Source organism: Hemicordylus capensis, chromosome 8 (assembly GCF_027244095.1).
Source record: "Hemicordylus capensis ecotype Gifberg chromosome 8, rHemCap1.1.pri, whole genome shotgun sequence".
Classification (NCBI taxonomy): Eukaryota; Metazoa; Chordata; class Lepidosauria; order Squamata; family Cordylidae; genus Hemicordylus; species Hemicordylus capensis.
In genome coordinates this window covers 26,989,806-27,007,498 of record NC_069664.1, presented here as the reverse complement: position 1 = coordinate 27,007,498, position 17,693 = coordinate 26,989,806, and the positions used below count along the sequence as shown (strand labels likewise).

General features: G+C 41.0%; 2 protein-coding genes across 6 annotated transcripts in view; both read left to right on the top strand.

The window, feature by feature from the left end:
* The first annotated feature begins 1,222 nt into the window (after positions 1-1,222).
* On the top strand, positions 1,223-16,261 carry CRTAM (cytotoxic and regulatory T cell molecule). Its single transcript, XM_053269851.1, has 13 exons — positions 1,223-1,271; positions 5,513-5,659; positions 6,876-7,022; positions 7,981-8,118; positions 8,664-8,825; positions 9,569-9,643; positions 10,281-10,379; positions 10,965-11,072; positions 11,246-11,344; positions 11,508-11,600; positions 12,855-13,001; positions 14,523-14,603; positions 15,662-16,261. Exons 1-13 carry the CDS (start codon positions 1,223-1,225, stop codon positions 15,793-15,795), a joined length of 1,479 nt encoding a protein of 492 aa, XP_053125826.1. The 3' UTR covers positions 15,796-16,261.
* JHY (junctional cadherin complex regulator) overlaps positions 15,817-17,693 on the top strand; it is a 27,499-nt gene continuing 25,622 nt past the window's right edge. For 2 of the 5 annotated variants that reach the window (XM_053269573.1, XM_053269572.1), the window contains exon 1: positions 15,817-16,020. The gene's annotated coding sequence lies outside the window, so the exon portion shown is untranslated. The other 3 variants (XM_053269570.1, XM_053269571.1, XM_053269568.1) reach the window with 3 other exon arrangements.

The following is a 17,693-nucleotide window of genomic DNA, read 5'->3' as shown; positions in this document are numbered from 1 at the left end:
ATGAAGTAATCCAGTGAAACTGATTGGCAGTAGATTTCGGGTAGATAAAAGAAAATACGTCTTCATACAAATTTATGGAATTTGCTGGCACAAGAGGAGGTGATAGCCACTAAGTTAGATGGCTTTCAAAGAGTATTAGACAAATTCATGAGGGAAAGAAGTCTATCATTGGCTGTTAGTCATGATAGCTATGTGGAACCTCCATGATCAGAATAAGAATACTACAAATATTTATATATGCTCAGAGTTGCCCGCCTCTATACCAGGTGGGCAACTTTAGGAGAGGGCTACTGCCTGCCCTATCTGTGGGCACAATGGTGGCAGCCGCTCCACACTTTGGGGGCTTGGGAAGGGCCACTCAGAGCTGCTTTCAAATGTGAGACATTTCTAAAGCTCATGGTATTGGATCAAAAGATGCCACTGCACATTCAGAATGCATTTCCCACTCACAGAAGGGCTGTTTTACATCTCATGGTAGAGCATTGCGTGAGGAAAAAAATGAAACTGTATCTGAGAATTTCGGTTTCACATTATGTCTGAATCCATTTAGTTTATAGCTCCCTGCCTCATCTATACAAGGTCCAGAGTCCCAGTTAACCCCTTCTTTGTTTCTGTGGATGGTTTCCTGCTACCAAGCATGTACTGGTTAGGTCCTATAGTCTGCAATGTTGTGAATGAATAAGTAGTTTTCTGAATACTAAATACGGGAGCACTTGCAGCTTTACAAATCCATGAACTGCTATATAACTTCTAGTTTGGGGTGAACCAGCAACACATTGCTTGGTGAGTTATTTACACACACACACACACACACACACACACACACAGAGAGAGAGAGAGAGCAGTTTACTCGGACAACAGAACTGCCCATGAGGCATCTCACATTTGGAAACCCCAAAAAGTAAATGTGAAAACTGTCCTTTAAAGTACATATCGCTGAGCTGTTTGATGTCAGCACTGACCACAAAAAAGGGTTAATTTTGGAACATGTGAAGAGGGTCACAACTGTCTTGATTGCAGCAGCAACAGGGGGAAATCTTCCAACTCAAAGGTGTGAAGGTAGGTGGGAGCAACAGCAGCTAAAGGAAAGGGGGCAGATCTGGTAACTGATGAAGTCATGGCACATGCATTTTGCTGCCCCGTTGAAAAGGAAGAGTGAGCTGCAAGCCCCTGACTTCAGAAGTGGAGAGGAAGCTTGCTCCGTAGAAAGCGACACCACAACATGGCCCTTACTACAGTGCTCTGTGTACTAGCTATGCTGCCGCTGCAAGGTAAGCAACAAGGAATGAGCTCATTTTGGTGGTTTTCAGACTTTCTAAATGCAGGAAGCCCTGTTTGCTTCATATTGTCCTACATGTAGAAAGTCCTGGGAAGTGGTCTTTGGTGCATACTTGGCTGGTGCCCTGCTTGAGCCAATCCTGTTGGCTTCACATTCACTGCATATGACTTGAGAGTGTCTCCCTAGAGTGCACCCAATGCTCCCCAGTGCCTACCTATTGCAGGGTGAAGACCAATAGTGTATGGAACGGGATGCAAACTGTCTGCCTTTCCTGGTCTTCTTACTGAGGATCCCATGGTAAGCTTCAGAGGGACCCCCAATCCCCCCTTCAGAGGGAACCCCCACAGATAATTTGCATGCCACTTTTGTCAGGAAATGGAGTTGAGATTTTATCTTTATTGGGAGCTTCCCACATCTTGACTCACAGTCCTGACTCTGGAATGTGGATGTTTCCAAGACACAGATGCAATGCAAGCAGGGTGAGGAAGCAAACAGGAGAGAGGGCTGTCGTTCAATGGTAGAGGGTGTACATGTATGCAGAAGATCCCAGGTTCAAATCCTGGCATTTCCACTTTGGGGACTTTTTGTTGAAAAGCAGTATTCGCCGTATTCATCATATTCGTTTCAGCTTTAGCTTTTTTCAGTCTAAGGGACCAGCCTTTCCCTGACCAAGTGGCAGAGGCTTTCTCCAAAAGGGCTACTTACAATAACAGCTAATTTCTTCTGCTTCTATCCGACAAAGCTGCTTGTGGGCCACAATCCCACTATTATTGTTCTCTTCCCTGAACAGCTTGGCAAGGGAGAGACACCCCCCTAGACACCCCCTGGTAAGCATCCCTCCTATCAGAAGACTGGAGGAGTCACCTGAGGGGTCTCTGCTTAAATCTAATTTATATCGGAAGTGGTGCCAGCTTTTTAAACTGTAGTACATCAAATTCCCATCTGGCATGGAGCAGGTGGGTAGAAAAATCAGGTTGGGGACTGGATGAGACCCAAAGGCTGCCAGGTGGTCAACATCACTTACAATACAAAGCAATTAAGTTCCAGTTGCTAGTGAACAGGCTAATACAAGTCAAAGAAGAGAACATTGGTAAGATTTTGAAAAGGGTCCTCCAGTCCTGACTCTGGACTGCGGATGTGTCAGTCACAGATGCATTTTGGGGGCGGGGGGGGATCAAACAGGAGATGGGGCTGTTGTTCAGTGGTAGAGGGTGTACATGTTTTGTATGCAGAAGGTCCCAGGTTCGAACCCCAGCATTTCCAGGAAGGGCAGGAAAATTCCTGTCTGAAATCTTAGTTGTTGACACTCAATGTAGGCAATATAGAAACAGTACTTGACCAAAAGACTGATTCAGTTTTATTAGTTCCATATGACTGGATGAAATATCTCCACCAGCAAGTTTAGTGATAAATAGCTTCATCAAACTAAACTGAGTATTTGCATGACCACATAAAGGAAAGGAAAGGAAAGGTTGTGCCGTCAAGTCGGTGTTGACTTCTGGCGACCACAGAGCCATGCGGTTTTCTTGGTAGAATACAGGAGTGATTTACCATTGCCTTCTCCCATGCAGTATGAACCGATGCCTTTCAGCACCTTCCTATATTGCTGCTGCCCGATATAGGAGTTTCCCATATTCTGGGAAACACACCAGCAGGGATTCGAACCAGCAACCTCCTGCTCTCTAGGCAGGTTGCTTCCCTGCTGTGCCAGAACCACATATACCAGATCTATCCAAACATCTAAGTATGCCATGTGGGGTTGCAGTGAGGAGAGCATTAAATGCACACTGTTGCTGTGTTATATTTATCCCATGTTTGATGTTGCACAAAGGTGAAGACAGACATACTGACTGAAATATGAAATAAATAAATCTTCTTTATTCATCACTTTATGGGGTTCCCAAGTAGTCTAGTCTTGCTCAGCTTCAGCAAGCTGGCTATTTCACGTGCTCTTAGACCATGCCCTGGAGCCCCTTAGACACTGCATTACAAGGCCTTTGTTTTCAGGGCGGAGAATAGTGTGTCTAAACCACTTTCACCAAACTTTAAGACACCAGTCAGTCTTCAACCTGAGTTTTCTATTGCTTCAAATGGAAACGTTCCACATAAATGATTCTGAGAGTGGTGTGTGTTCCTCCTTTTTTGACATAATGTAGCCCCCACCAATGTTAATGGCAGGAAGCAATTAAGCTGCTCAACAGTCCCATGGGAAACCACAAACGCAGCCTTCAACCACTGACCCATAAGCTTGGTGACGCTTCTCTTCAAGGGTTAGAACTTCAAAACACTCTCCTATATGTATCAGCATGATCTATGCCCTTGTTGCCTCTCGTTCAGACTACCGCAGCACAGTCTACACATGGGGAGCACAGGCTCCCCGTGAAGGCTCTCCTTAAATTACGGCTAATGGAAAATGCAAGAATCATGATAAGAGCCAGGTGCTCAGATCACAACATACCACTACTGTACTAGACACGATTCAAATAGCTGATTATTGCCTTTAGGACTTTAAATGGTTAGAACCCAGCTACCTGAAAGACTGCATACTCTGTGTCTTGGCTCAGGACATAAGATCTTTTAGAAAGCCTCTCTTGCACACCCCACTGCCTTTTGAAGTCTGGCTGGTGATGATACACAAGCAAAACCTCCCTGAGTTGGTCCTGGCTCTCTGGAACTTCCTGTCCCCTGATCTCTGGCTACTCCCCTCCCTGTCAAGATTTGGGTGGAAAATAAAATCAGTTTCAGCAGGTATTTCCTGATGTCTTATAACTGGTTCATGATACTTTGGTGTATTTTAACAAGTATTGATTTTATAACTGCACTTACTGTGATGTTTTTAATGCTGCATTGTTGTTTTGTTATATTTCTATTGTTGGTTGTAAGCTGTTTTGAGTTCATGCATGAAATTATTATTTATAAGGATATACATTTTTAAAACCAATGAGCAACACCCAAACTAACTCTGTTTCTTTTCAGTGGCCCTTTCCTCTGCAGCTAAATGTGCCTCCCAACACTATGCCCCATGAGGATCCCCCCCAAGTCTTAGAGACATAATTTTGGGAGACACAGGCAGTTGCAGAGGGAAAAGGGGAGATTGCCAAAGGTCATGCCTCTCTTTTCACACAGCAGAAAATCTTAACACTTTGGTGCAGGGTTAGTTTGGATGTCAGCTAATACATATAAATATTATATCCCACAAGGCAACCTACAAAGACTTTTTATCCTCATAAAACCATACGAAGTAAGTTACGTTGACATACAGGTTCACTTCCGACAACACACCAGATTCAATCAATCATCTTTATTACAGTCAAAAACCAACACAAACACACCAAATTATGGTTAGGGAAGGTTAGCTATGCATAAGCCTGAGACCTCCAAGTACCAAGGTTTGCCCAAATGGCAGGCTACCTCCATCACAGAGGGAATCCCAGTTTGTTTCAGAAATCAATTGACAACATGTTTGATAACATTTTCTACATAAATAGGAACATATAAGCCAAAGGCAAATCATAAAAAAATCAGAGAATAGAACTGTTTTTAAAGTAATTTCTCCAACATTCATCAACGATTTGGAATGAAAAGAGGTCTACCAACAAGGAGCTGGCGATTATAACATAGAATGAACATATGTTACAGGACCATTTAAATGCTACAGCCTATATCTTCCTTACTCATCGTGTTTCTCATACTGTAATGCAACCAACACACACAAATTGCACATCTGCAATGCAAGGACAAGTCTGACTTCTGTGAACATTTGAACAAGGGTTCACAGAGAGCACCAAGTCATTTTCTCCATCTATTCACTGTTCTTTGGATCTAAGCCTATATATTTTATATTAGTTTGTGGCGTTGAGAAGAAGGTAGTTTGGCTAATATAATGCAAATAAAGCATATTTCTGTATCTTAACCCAATTCTCATACATTTGCAATATGAAATATGGTTTGAAATAAAAGATTCCTGCACCTGGTTTTCCTGCTGTTCTTAATTGCCGTTATACACCTTGAACTTGGAGAACGGGATGGGCAGGATAGAAGCTTAATTAAATATATACATGTGCTGACAACCAGGCAAGAGATTTTAAAAATTCAGCACTTGGGGCTAAGGTGCATTTCCATTTTGAACTGTATTAAATTTACACCTATGGACAGAGCACATGACTGAACTACTCAGAAGGAACTCTGACAGTTGATCCAGTTACACTTTCACCAACCCATTTTCTTTGGCAGGGGCTTTTCAAGAGCCTGGCATTGAAAACATCACAGTGGTGGAGGGCCAGAATTTGGATTTGCATTGTGCTGATGCAGGAAACAACCATTCTGCTCTGGAATGGAAAAACCCTCATTGGTTTGTAATTTTTTTCAAAAACAAGCGAGGTAAGTGGGAGAAAGAACTGGTGCTGAAATGACCTTTCCACTGAAATGAGTCGAGAGGTGGGCTTTCCTACTGTACAATGATGTGAGTCACATACACACCAACACAATTTGGTTCCAGCGCAGACCGTCAGCCACTTTCCTCCAGGAAGTGATGCAACAGAAGCCCCAGTACTGTGGTTGTGATGTGTGTGAGAACAGCAGTTCAATCCAGCAGCTTTATCATTGCCTCCACAGTAGAAAACCCATCATTTTCTCCACCACAAGAGCACACTGCACCTGCCCACGTGGGCTCATTCTGGTCCATAGCAACTTATGTCACTATATATTAATTAGTCTTCATGGTACTTACTAGGAACCCACCAAAATTACTCAGTTGTGAGCCACAAGCCTAGATTTGGCTGAAATATAACTAACTTGCTTCACAGCTAAGTAGGGATCTGAATCTAGATTGTCCATGTCCAAACCCAACAAGCTAGCCACTGCAAACTTCTGTACACACACACACACACACACACACACACACACACACACACAATTTGAACACAGGTGTTTCTTCCCTTACACCAGCCAAGGATTTGGGTACCCCACAGGGAATCCAAAATGCTTTCCCTTCCCTTTGCCACCTTCTTCGTCTGAACTGGAGCCTGGATTTCTGGAAGCCCTTCCTTGTCCATTACATGGGACTTTATGGGCCTCTTTCCCCATTTGTCATTCCCAGAGCCATCCCAACCAGCATCCCCCTTCCCTCTTCCCAGGGTTGGATACAGATTTGGGAAGGGGCCCTTGGACAACTTGGCCCAGAAAAGCCCCCTTAATGGTAAAGAGATTGGGGTGAAGGCATAACTGGCAAGGGCAGAAGGATACACAAATTGAGAAGTCCCTAGTGTGCCCCACACTGACAGGGAAGTTCTTGAATTGCATGCTTTTGTTGGCAGAGTCTACCCACTGAGAGCCACAATGGAGGCATTGTCTCCTGGCTGGTGGGCCCCTTAACAAGCATTGGTTCCAGGAACTGCCCAACCCTGCCAACCTCTGATGTCAGCCATACTTCCTCCACTGCTTGAGTCCCCAGCAAATGATTCCTAACTACTAAGTCCTGACTCAACTGCTCACCCATCTTGGCAACACAATCCATTCCTGGGCTCAGTCTCTAGTGCAGTACTTTGAATAATGGGTTTAAATGTATTGCCTATTATTTTTATTTTTATTTTTCCAGGACTAAGAGATCAGCGGTATCAACTTATTCATTATTCAAAGGACAGTTTATTTATTCGTCTCACCAATGTAACCACACATGATGAAGGGCTATACACATGTTCCCTCGACAGTGTGCCAGTCCAAAGAAAACAGGTGAATGTCTTAGGTAAGTCTGTAAATTTCAGGCTTTCAGTCTATGAGAACACACAGATCGTAAGGGTGATGTTAGAGCTGAGGCATACGCATTCATCAAAGGAAGCTAGGATCCAGCAATCAAACCAAGATACAGGGCATGGGAATTAAGCCAAATCAGAACCAAAGAACAAGCCAACAGTCAGGAAGGACTATTGCACCCAAGCAAAATTCCAGCCCAGACAGGAAATCTTTACAGCTCTTCCTGTTGAAGTGAACCAATAGTCAGCCCGGGTGAGTTATACTTGAAAGGTACTATAGTGTTCGCCTATGCTTCTGGTAAGTCAAACTTTGACTTCCCTTTGACCTCTGAGTTCTAGTCACTGATAGAATGGTACTAAGTGTGTGCCACTCTAAACTGAACATGGGGTTTGAAGTATAACTGTTTAAGAATGTAATGCTAGTATTGAAAAAGGAAACAGGAATTGGTCTGTCCCCATGTGGCCAATGCTACACTTTGACCAGGCTGGGCAGCTGCTTTAAGCCCATATCTGAAGGGTCTACCCAGCTAAGATGGGTAGACAATTCTCTTTCACCCCACAACTCTCTTTCATGCCATTCTTCCTAGTATTTAAAGAATGGAATAAGGATCATGGAAGTGAATGAGCTGCATGTAGGGGAGTAGTTCTCTTGTCTAGGAATATATACCTACCTGAAGCCAGAGCAGTAACTTATTATATATGTACTAAAAGGATTGTATATTTAGTGCTACTGAGCATGCTCAAGCTACCTTGAGGGACTGTGTCCCTTGAGGGTAGGGATTGTGACAGGTGGGGGAAATGTGATGACTTGACCAAACAGAAAATGCTACCAGTATACAAAGTAGACAGATATATGTTTTGGGGTGGCACGCCAGCCCTGAGCCATTCTCCATGGTAAAATTACAGTGGGAAGATTGTGGCCTCCTAATTAGATGATATGTCTTGTTACAGCTACTCCCTCCAATCCTCAGTTGGAAGAACTGAGAGCTCGCCACACAGGAGAAAGGACCATCCTAAAATGCTCAGTCTGGGGTGGGAAGCCCCGTCCTCAGATTACTTGGCTACTGGAGAATGGGGTGGAACTCTTTGGTAAGTTTCAAATAATTTTATTCGATGGTGTACTATCCTCTAATAACCTCTCTTAGATCAGCCACAGGCAAATTCTGCAAAAAGTCAACTAACAGTTCCAAATCAGGCTGCTATTCCATTCTGTTGTCAAATAATTCCATTCCACTCAAGAATACTTCTTCGGAGTTCACCAGAATTGTGCAATAAGAAAATTGAATCAGCTTTTACCAACAAGATTCACTAGTGCAGATCTATTTATCTGCTTCTCTTCCAAATAAACTTTAAGGGATATTTCCCCAAAGTATTCATTATTCTGTTAGAAGCCAATATTGGTATAGCTCATGGTACAATTGACAGTCAGGATACTATATCTACAGAGGGTTAAAAGTATCTTGCATCATATTTAGAAGCATTAAAAAGGTGGTGGCAATAATAATGCTTCTGGCAGTGACTGGCTTACTTGTCTGTCTTTTACAGAGACACTGACCACCAACCAAGTCCCTAGTTGTCAAATAATTGATTTGACATGTGATTTTTCCCCTTTTGCATTCCCAAATGCAATTTAGGTCGCACCAAACATCAACTGGAAGACAGCGGAAAGAAATACAACTCAACCAGCATTCTCAAAGTCCACACTTGCAACCAGAAGTTTGCCGTTACTTGTGTAATTCGTCACAAAACTCTTGGAGGAGGAAACTTAACAATAACTCTCAACCTTGAACGTATCAGTAAGTGCAACTGTCTCCATGCAACAAATACATTGGAGTAAAGTTGCTTCCATTAGCAGCTGGTGCCAAATAGCCAGAGAGACAGGGTACCAAGCCCATTGTCTACTCTCTGGGGCTAACTGGTAGTGCAGATGGCAGTAGTCTAGAACAGATATCAAGCACAAGTGGGGCAAAAGTCAAGGTGACTTTTCATGGCTTCCACACTGTTTTTGTTGACTCCCATACTAACCCCCCTCACCTATTAAGACTGGCAAATACAAACATAAGAAGAGCTCAGAACAAAAGGTCTAGATGGTCCAATATCTGCTTTCTAGACCAATCAGATGCCTCCAGGAAGCCCCCAGGCCAGAAATGAAGGCATCAACCCCCTTCTAATCCCCCAGCAATAGGTCTTCAGAGATATACTGCCTCTGAACATGGGCTATCATATAGCTAACATGATTAATAGCCAGTAATTCAAGATCTAATCCACCTTTAAATGCATCTAAGATAGTGCATATCACCATGTCAGTTCTATAAGTTAATTACGTACTGTTTGAAGAAGGACTTCCTTGTCCTCAGTAGACTGCTAATCTATTTCATTGGGTAATCCCAAATTCTAGTATTAAGAAAGAGGGAAAGAGCCAACTCTGTGTTTTTTGCCATTGGAGATGAACTTGATGGCCACATGGGGGATAGAGCCCAAACTGTTTAGAGCTTATAAGGTGAAAGCCTATTATGTATAATCTATTTATATTTCTCAGAGTCTACAACAGACTTCATTCCAACCATGCCCAACTTTGTTATGTCAACCTCGGAGAACCCTCAGCATTACACAGGTAAAGTATAGCCACCAACAATTTTTACCAAACGAAGTTATTTCTCTTTATCATCATTATCACAACCTCCACCATTACTATATCATGTTCTCATTCTTTTGTCTCACTTTCTTGTTGCCTTTTGCTAGAAATTATTGCATGTTCAGAAATAACATGTAGTACACACCTTCCTGGACTGTACCACTTCAGGCAGGATATGTTTGAGTGCTCTGTCTCATTACAGACTTCCTGTAAAGAAAAAGCTAGCATTTCAGGAAGAAGGGTCTAGTTCAGGGAGAAACTTGCTAGTTTTGTAAGAAAGGTGTGTGTGTGTGTGTTCAAACTTGCAGTTGCCGCCTGAAACAGTATAGTCTAGAAATCAGTGTACCACATGATTTTTCTGACCATGCAGTAATTTTTAGTTCTTCATTCTTCCCACACTAGACGAATGACAAATTCCACATAAGGGAACACTCCTTGGTGCACTCAGATAGTATTTCTAGCATGCTCAACCAATGTCAACCTATATAGCTCCACTGAAATTGATTTCTGTTTATAATCTGACATATCAAGCTTCAAGGCATTCATGTACTATCAACACAATATGCATTCCTGCTGAAATGTGAAAAGAATAATATTTATCTTTTAATTTCCACAGAATCAAAAAAAATATTAAATGTAACAGAAGGAAGCTCTTATACACAAACACCATCCCCAAGCAATGGAGCAACAACTCAAAATTCAAATGCAAACAGGGGTATGTTAAAGTCATTTACCAATACTATAATCTTCAAATGTAGAATGACATGAATTTTGGTTACTTAATGTACATTGTTAATAACTTTATTTATTGGTCACCCCATAACTGTTCTCTGAGCGGCTCACAAAGCCATTAACAAGACATTCACTGTAATAATACCGCAATCTACATATTAGATTCAGGAAGGACAAAAGAAACTATTCCCTCACAAAGAACACAGTTAATTTATGGAACTCACTGCCACAAGATGTGGTGATGGCTATTAGGTTTGATGGCTTTAAAACAAGATGAGACACACTGTTGTTGAAAAGTGGTATATAGATATTCATCACCATGGAGGATGTATCTATCAACAACAATTAGCCAGTATTGCAAAATGAAAGCTCCATGGTCAATCGCAAGGGGCCACTGAGTACTAGTTGCTAGAGTGGGCATAGTAGGAGGGTTACCACCTTCAAGTCCTGCGTGTGGAATTCCCAGACGCATCCGGTTGACCACTGCAGTAACAGGACACCAGATTAGATAGGTGCTTCTTCTGAGCAGCAAAAGATGAGTGACATGCATAAAAAAAATTCATTTCAGATTCAACAGGATCAGACAAAATATTGAATGTAACAGAAGAAAGACTGAGTACACTAACACCATCCCCAAGCAATGAAGCAGGAACTCAGAATTTCAATATCACCAATGGTATGTAAGACCAACTTAATAATTTTCAAATGTAAAATGAAATTAATTTCCATTAATAATCTAACATATCTAACATATCTAGCCCACCAAGTTATGCATTGTACTATCAATATTGCACAATAAATTCCTGATTGGATATGAAAGAAATAATGCTTCTCTCTTGACTTCCACAGAAACAGTCAAAATATGGAACATAACAGAAGGAATCCCTCAAACGCAAACACCATCTGTAAGCAGTGGAGCAGCAACTTTGAATTCTAATGAAACCCACAGTATGTTAACATCATTTAACAATAATTCCTGGGCTTACAATAAAATTAATATCTGGTGATCATCTGAAATATGCAACTTCAAGACATTCACTGTAAAATTAGTACTGCAACATACTTTCCAGCTAGAGCATGGCAAAAATAATTCTTTTTTTAATGCCAACAGGTTCAAACAAAACATTAAATGTAACAGAAGGAAAGTCTGCTATGCAAACACCATCTCTAAGCAATGAAACAGCAACATGGAATATCTCTAATGGTATGTTAGAGCAATGCAACAATATTTTCCAAATATACAATGAGAATTTACCTAACACACATCTGTTGTGACTTCCTTAAACTGATGTCTTGCCAATTTGGCAAAGACGTGTATGATCTCCCAAGTAGCAAGATGGACAATGGGAACAAATGCTTTTATTATATTTATTATTAAATAAATAATCCATTCTCTACAGCATTCTCCATTTAGCCCCCCCCCCCCCCCGCAGGTGTTTTTGAACTAGAACTCCCATAATCCCCAGCCACAGTGGCCAATAGCCAGGGATTATGGGAGTTGTAGGCCAACATCTGCAGAAGGGCCAAAGTTGAGCAGGCCTGGCCTACAGGCTCCCATAGGAACCTAGATAACTAATGCAATAATACCATAATTGAAAATCAACAATCAATTATCTGGAAAGGTTACCTGTACTTGTGTTCTGTTATTTGATTAACGACAGAACACAAGTAGAGATAACAATTCCAGACACACTCGTAAAAACAGAAGTATCCTAAGTTCCTAGTCTCTTATCCATAAATGTTTAGGTGAAAAGAAAAGGATTTCTCTTGTTGAAATCCTGCAATGAAGTGACCAAAGATACCTCCTTCAGAAGGGAGCCTCAGGTGATACGTGGCCCTCACAAAGAGAGGATAACTGAAGAGTCCCATATTCAGAGCAAGTCTACATTTGATTGAACCCAAATTCAAGGCCAAACTAGATATGGCACAGAATTCCATGCTCTTTCCCCCAGTGGTTTGCTTTCTCTTTTATTATTTATTACACTGATTTTTGTCATACAAATGATAATTTAGATTCCAATTTTCTGTCAAAAAATACAGTCATCCACCATATCAAAAATGTTGTGTTATTTCTTTTACCCACTTGTTTATTTCTGAATTTTTATCACATATTTTCAGTCATGTCACCCTCAAATCTCTACTATAAGCTTACATAAGACTGGCACAGCTTCTCCCAAGGACTAAAAGAAATTATAATTTGTTTAGAGTGCTGAACATTATCTTAAATAGCCCTTCCCTCCTTACCCACAGTTCCCAGGGCTCCTTAACTTTCCAGACAAACTGTACAATAAATGTGCAATAAATAATGAAATAAATGTGCAGTCATTATCTTGTTCATTGTGGGGGTAATCCGGTCATCTTCCCACAAGGAACCCCCATGGCTGGGGGAATATCACATTGCCCCAACAAACCAACAGTCAAAGACATTGCAGCTTGTATCTTGTTGTTTTTAAATTAGGAACAAACTTTACCTACAAAGAAATTGTGAAGAGAAAGCCAAACGTTTTGCTCCCAGTCCTCGTCGCTGTGTTACTTTCTGCTCTTTTCATCATAGTCCTCCTCTTCATAGCAAAACTCTGGAAGGCACACAGAGTATGGAAGAATGGTAAGAATTTTCACAGAGTTAAAACAAACAGTAAAAAGTATTTTGTATGGTGTGACAAAACAATCAACATTTCCACAGCAAGTGGTTTTCTGTTGGTCCCTTGGCCCTTATTCAGACTTTCTGATAAGCATCTCAAAACTGACTCTCCCAGTCATTTTCTATGCAAAGGTAAAATATGTCGCAATGACATTATGAGCTTGCTTTGCCATCTTCTTTTACCTCATGACTGCAACCCCTCATGAAATAAAAGCTAGTATTTGACTCCTCGGTGTGGACTATTGGGAAATTTTAATTTGTCCTTAAATGTTAAATATCAACTGTCACCATTCACACAAGACATTCACAATATAAAACTGATGAGGTAAAGTTACCTTATGGTTACTTTAACACCTCACAAAGAAACATGATAATTAGACCTCAGAGGTCCTTTTGGTGTTTGAAGTGGCATCCCAGTGGCATTTAATACCCTGGAAAATCCATTAAATTTTTAAGACAAATGATAATAAAAGTTTAAATCACTGCCATGCCATTAAAGGAGATTTTCTGCACAGGTGGTGGTTTCCCAGTAGCATCAAAGTATGAGCAAATGGCAGTGAATGCGCTAAATGAGCTCAAACTACAGCTGAAGCCTAACCCAATGCAGTCTTTTTGGTTTTTGGTTTAAAATATCCAACTCACAGTTCATAGCCCCCTAAGCTGACAACGGCCAAAATAATTCACGTGAAACACTGGAAAGCAGCAACAAAACTCAAGAAAATAGAATGGCTGGGATATTTAAATTGGTCACACTGACAGCTTACTTAAATCAGCTATCCGTTATCAGACAGCCTGTGAAGGAGGCTGACCTGCAAAACAATATATGAGAAGAATGCTCTGTTTAGCAGAATACCTAATATTATTGCAGACAGATTCCTGATGTCTAGCTTAACTTATCTTTCAGTGAGTTTGTACAGCATTTTATTTACTACACTTATATACTGCTGTTTTGGCCTTGAAGGTGGTTTACTATTTTAAAAGGTGGTTTACAATTTTAAAATATTAAAACAACAACAAACATTACATAAAATAAAACAAAACAATTTTTTTCCAAGGCAAGTGTTGGTCCCTTCAGGATATGAGCTTCCCTGACTTGGGCTCTCTTCTTCTGCCTTCTCCTCAGAGCAGGCAAATCTAAAGTAACTGCCATTTTACTTGAAGGTTGCAATCCTAAACACGCTTAAAATACAGTAAGCACCATTGAACTCAACAAGATTTACTTTGCAGGAAACAGGTTTAGGATTATACTGTATGTTGTAGAAAGCATATCTTTCATTGTTTTGTAAACTTTGTGCTTCAAATAAATTGTTTGCTCTATTGAAAACAAAACGTTTCCCCTCAAAACCCTATGGCAGAAACAGTTCTGGGCAAGACTGTCAGACATTGGACAAAAGTGGTGAATTTTCTGAGGGTTGTCCCTTCATGAAGAAACTTGGCATATTCACCATGGCTCATTATTTTATTTTCTGAATGTCCTCTACTTAGAAAATGATGCTTCTGAACAGACATTGGAGAGCAATCGTTCCAGACCAAATGAAGACAATAACAGACAGAACAGAGAATATAGTAAGTATATAGAGTTGGGGTGTGTGTGTGTGTGTGTGGGTGTGTGTGTGTGTGTGTGTGTGAAAGAATTCAAAGTGCAGGTATGACTATGTGAAATTATATTATTATTATTGTTATTATTATTATTATATTTATATCCCTCTTTTTCTCCAAGGAGCCCAGAGTGTTGTACTACATACTTGTTTCTCCTCACAACAACTCTGTGAAGTAGGTTAGGTTGAGAGAGAAGTGACTGGCCCAGAGTCACTCAGCTAGTATCATGGCTGAATGGGGATTTGAACTCGGGTCTCCCCGGTCCTAGTCCAGCACTCTACACCACGCTGGCTCTCAATATTGCCAAATTACATTTGAGATGGGTGACCTCAAAGCAGGAAGTCACCAGCTAGTAGCCAGATCTGGTCCTCTCAGGATCTGACCTTCACATTGCCAAAAGAGAGAGAGAAACAAGGGATGTGAAGCAAATGGTTGTCGTAGCAACATAACTAGCCAGCAAGCCATACCACACAAGTTCCAAAGCATTTGCTGACTAAAAATGTACCTCCTCAGCCTGATGGCCTACTTTGAAACCAAACTGGTAGTCTGGCCATACCTAGTTCTGAATATTTGCGTCTCCACATATTTATTCTTTGCTCTGAGTTTCTGGATCTGCAAGGATCTTGGCTTCAAACCCCAGCCATCAAATCTGCATTTCAGCAGAGTTTCACCACCAAAAAACAATATATCCTGCAAGGCACCTGCCTGTATCTAAATATGATGATTTCAAATCACTAAAATTTGCTGCTTGTTTCATTTGCATGTGTATTTAGCTTTGAGCTAAAGTAATTTGAGTAATTTGAGCTTTCCCAGCTCACTTAGTACCTTCTCCTCTCAATGAAGAGAACAAAGAAAACAAAGAGAATAAAGAAAATATGCACGGGTTTTTTTTCAAGGTGTGGCTAAGAGAGTGTGACATTAAAATAAATAAATTAAAATGAATACATTCCTGTTTGGTGAAGGGAAGAAAATACTGTTTGGTGAGGGGAAGAAAATATTGATAAATATGTATTTATTTTATCCAGCAGCCTGTTGGAAAACCAGTAAGAACTATGTAATTCGTGGATCATGTACAAGGACATCCAAACGTTCAGAAGAGAGTCAAGATTCATCCGTCTTTGAGAAAAAGATGCCATATATTAAAGAAACAGACCTTTAACCATCAGCCCCTGTTGCCAACATTGGATTATGTACAATGGCTCTATGTTTCATTTTCTCTCTTTATTCTGCAAGTACATCATCCTGCAAAAATCTATTCCAAAAAATCAGTATTTTCAACTGAATTTCAGAGCAGCAGGACCAGCTCATCCATGTGGGATTCTGTTTTGGACAGAATCCCACATTGCAACCAAAACAACAACATTCTTGGGAATCTGCTACTTTTGTACGTTATTTAAGTTAGTCAATGTCTTTCATGTCATAAGATGTCTTTAGAATTTATGTGACTGTTTGGATTGCTCAAAGCACAACCTGTCATCCCAGCCAGTTCTCACAACCACCATGTAATGTTGCTCCGTTATTTATTTAATTTATACCCTGCTTTTCTGTGTTACATATACTCAAAGAGGCTCACAAGTTTAGTTTAAGAAATTAAAGACAATAAAAACAACCACTAAAAAAAAAAAGTATCCAAGTGGACATTTTCAAACCTGTAAGAAAAGCAGCTATACAGTAAGAGACACAAAATTAGTGTGTCTATTCACTATTTTTCTATTGGTGTGTCTATTCACTATTCACTATTTTTCAAGCAAGGGCCAGTTTGCTTCTGAGACATGCAGCTGAAGGGGGAGGGGGCTGACTAGGATACTGCAGCCCCCTCCATTTTCAGCTTTCTTTTTAAGAAGTCTTTTGCTTGCAGAGCTATAAGGAAGTGCAAGTATTACCAAATGAGTCCATTTCTTCCTATCTGTGCAAGAGCTGGTGCAACTGGCAGACATTAAACCCTTATTTTTAAATACTGCAAAGTTAAATTTCATTTCATTTGTATTGACCCTAATTATTATTTGTGCATATTATCATTTATACCATTCCTCATTATTATTCATGTGTATATTGGCCCTAATTATTATTTTATTATCCCTCTTTAATCTCTAGAGATAGACAATACCGTACACTCACACAGTATTCTTCCTATATAAGAGAAGAATCGCATTTCCCCAAGTCATTGCCTCCAAAGCCCGCTTTGCAAACGGTGCTGGAAAGTACCATTCCACTGAGCAACAAGCAGCAGGGGATATAAGCACGTTGCTCTCTTTCCCCGCCCCCCCCCCGCTTCCGGAGAATTGGTTGGTGCCGCGACAAGAGAAGAGACAGAGGGTGGGTGGGCGTGGCTGAGGCCAGAGTGTCTGTGTACTGTTTCTATGGAGACGCAGCGCCAGTAGCGTAGTGGATGCTGCGGAGATCAGCTCGGTGAATAGGCACTGTCGTTGTTGCTGCTGCTGCTGCTTCTGCTACTGAAAGGTGAATAGGGGTGCAGGGGGGTTGGCAGGTGGAGGAACCACCAGGCAGATTGGGGGAAGGAAGAAAAATTGCACGTACTTCTGGGAGACAATCTGGTTAATGTTGCCCCCTTTTTGGCCCTGGCCAGAATCTCTGTGCCTTTTACCAGCTGCTGGAGAGGCAGAAACCCAACCGGCACAGCTTTCCTCCACGTTCAGGTGCAGTGCTTCCCCTATTGAATTCCTAACAGCCATGCAGCTTGTGGTGAATTTTCCAGTGACTTTTTTCATACGATGGTGTTGGTGCATGGATCTGTTGTTTTTTTAATCTGCAGTGTGTATGTGCCGGGTGAACTGGATCATATACATTGTCTTTAGTGACAGGACTGTTTACTTGGCTAGCTGGTTCTAGCTCTGTCTATATATTGACAGAAGCTCTGTTAAAAACTTAGGGGGTTTGGTGACATCCTGAGCATCACAAGAGAATGGTAACTAGCCAGCCAGTCAGAGCTTCTCCATCTCTGGCTGCCTTTAAAAAATTGCTTAAAAATGCAAATTTGATGAATACTTATATACCACTTTTCAATGAAAGTTCCCAAAGCAATTTACATATAAATAA

What these genes read in the sequence shown, in the direction of transcription:
- CRTAM (XM_053269851.1), top strand. Translation starts at nt 1,223, where the DNA reads ATGGCCCTTACTACAGTGCTCTGTGTACTAGCTATGCTGCCGCTGCAA. An exon ending in AGCTATGCTGCCGCTGCAAG is followed by an intron (nt 1,272 to 5,512) that starts GTAAGCAACAAG and finishes TTTCTTTGGCAG; the next exon opens with GGGCTTTTCAAGAGCCTGGC. An exon ending in AAATTCAAATGCAAACAGGG is followed by an intron (nt 10,380 to 10,964) that starts GTATGTTAAAGT and finishes AATTCATTTCAG; the next exon opens with ATTCAACAGGATCAGACAAA.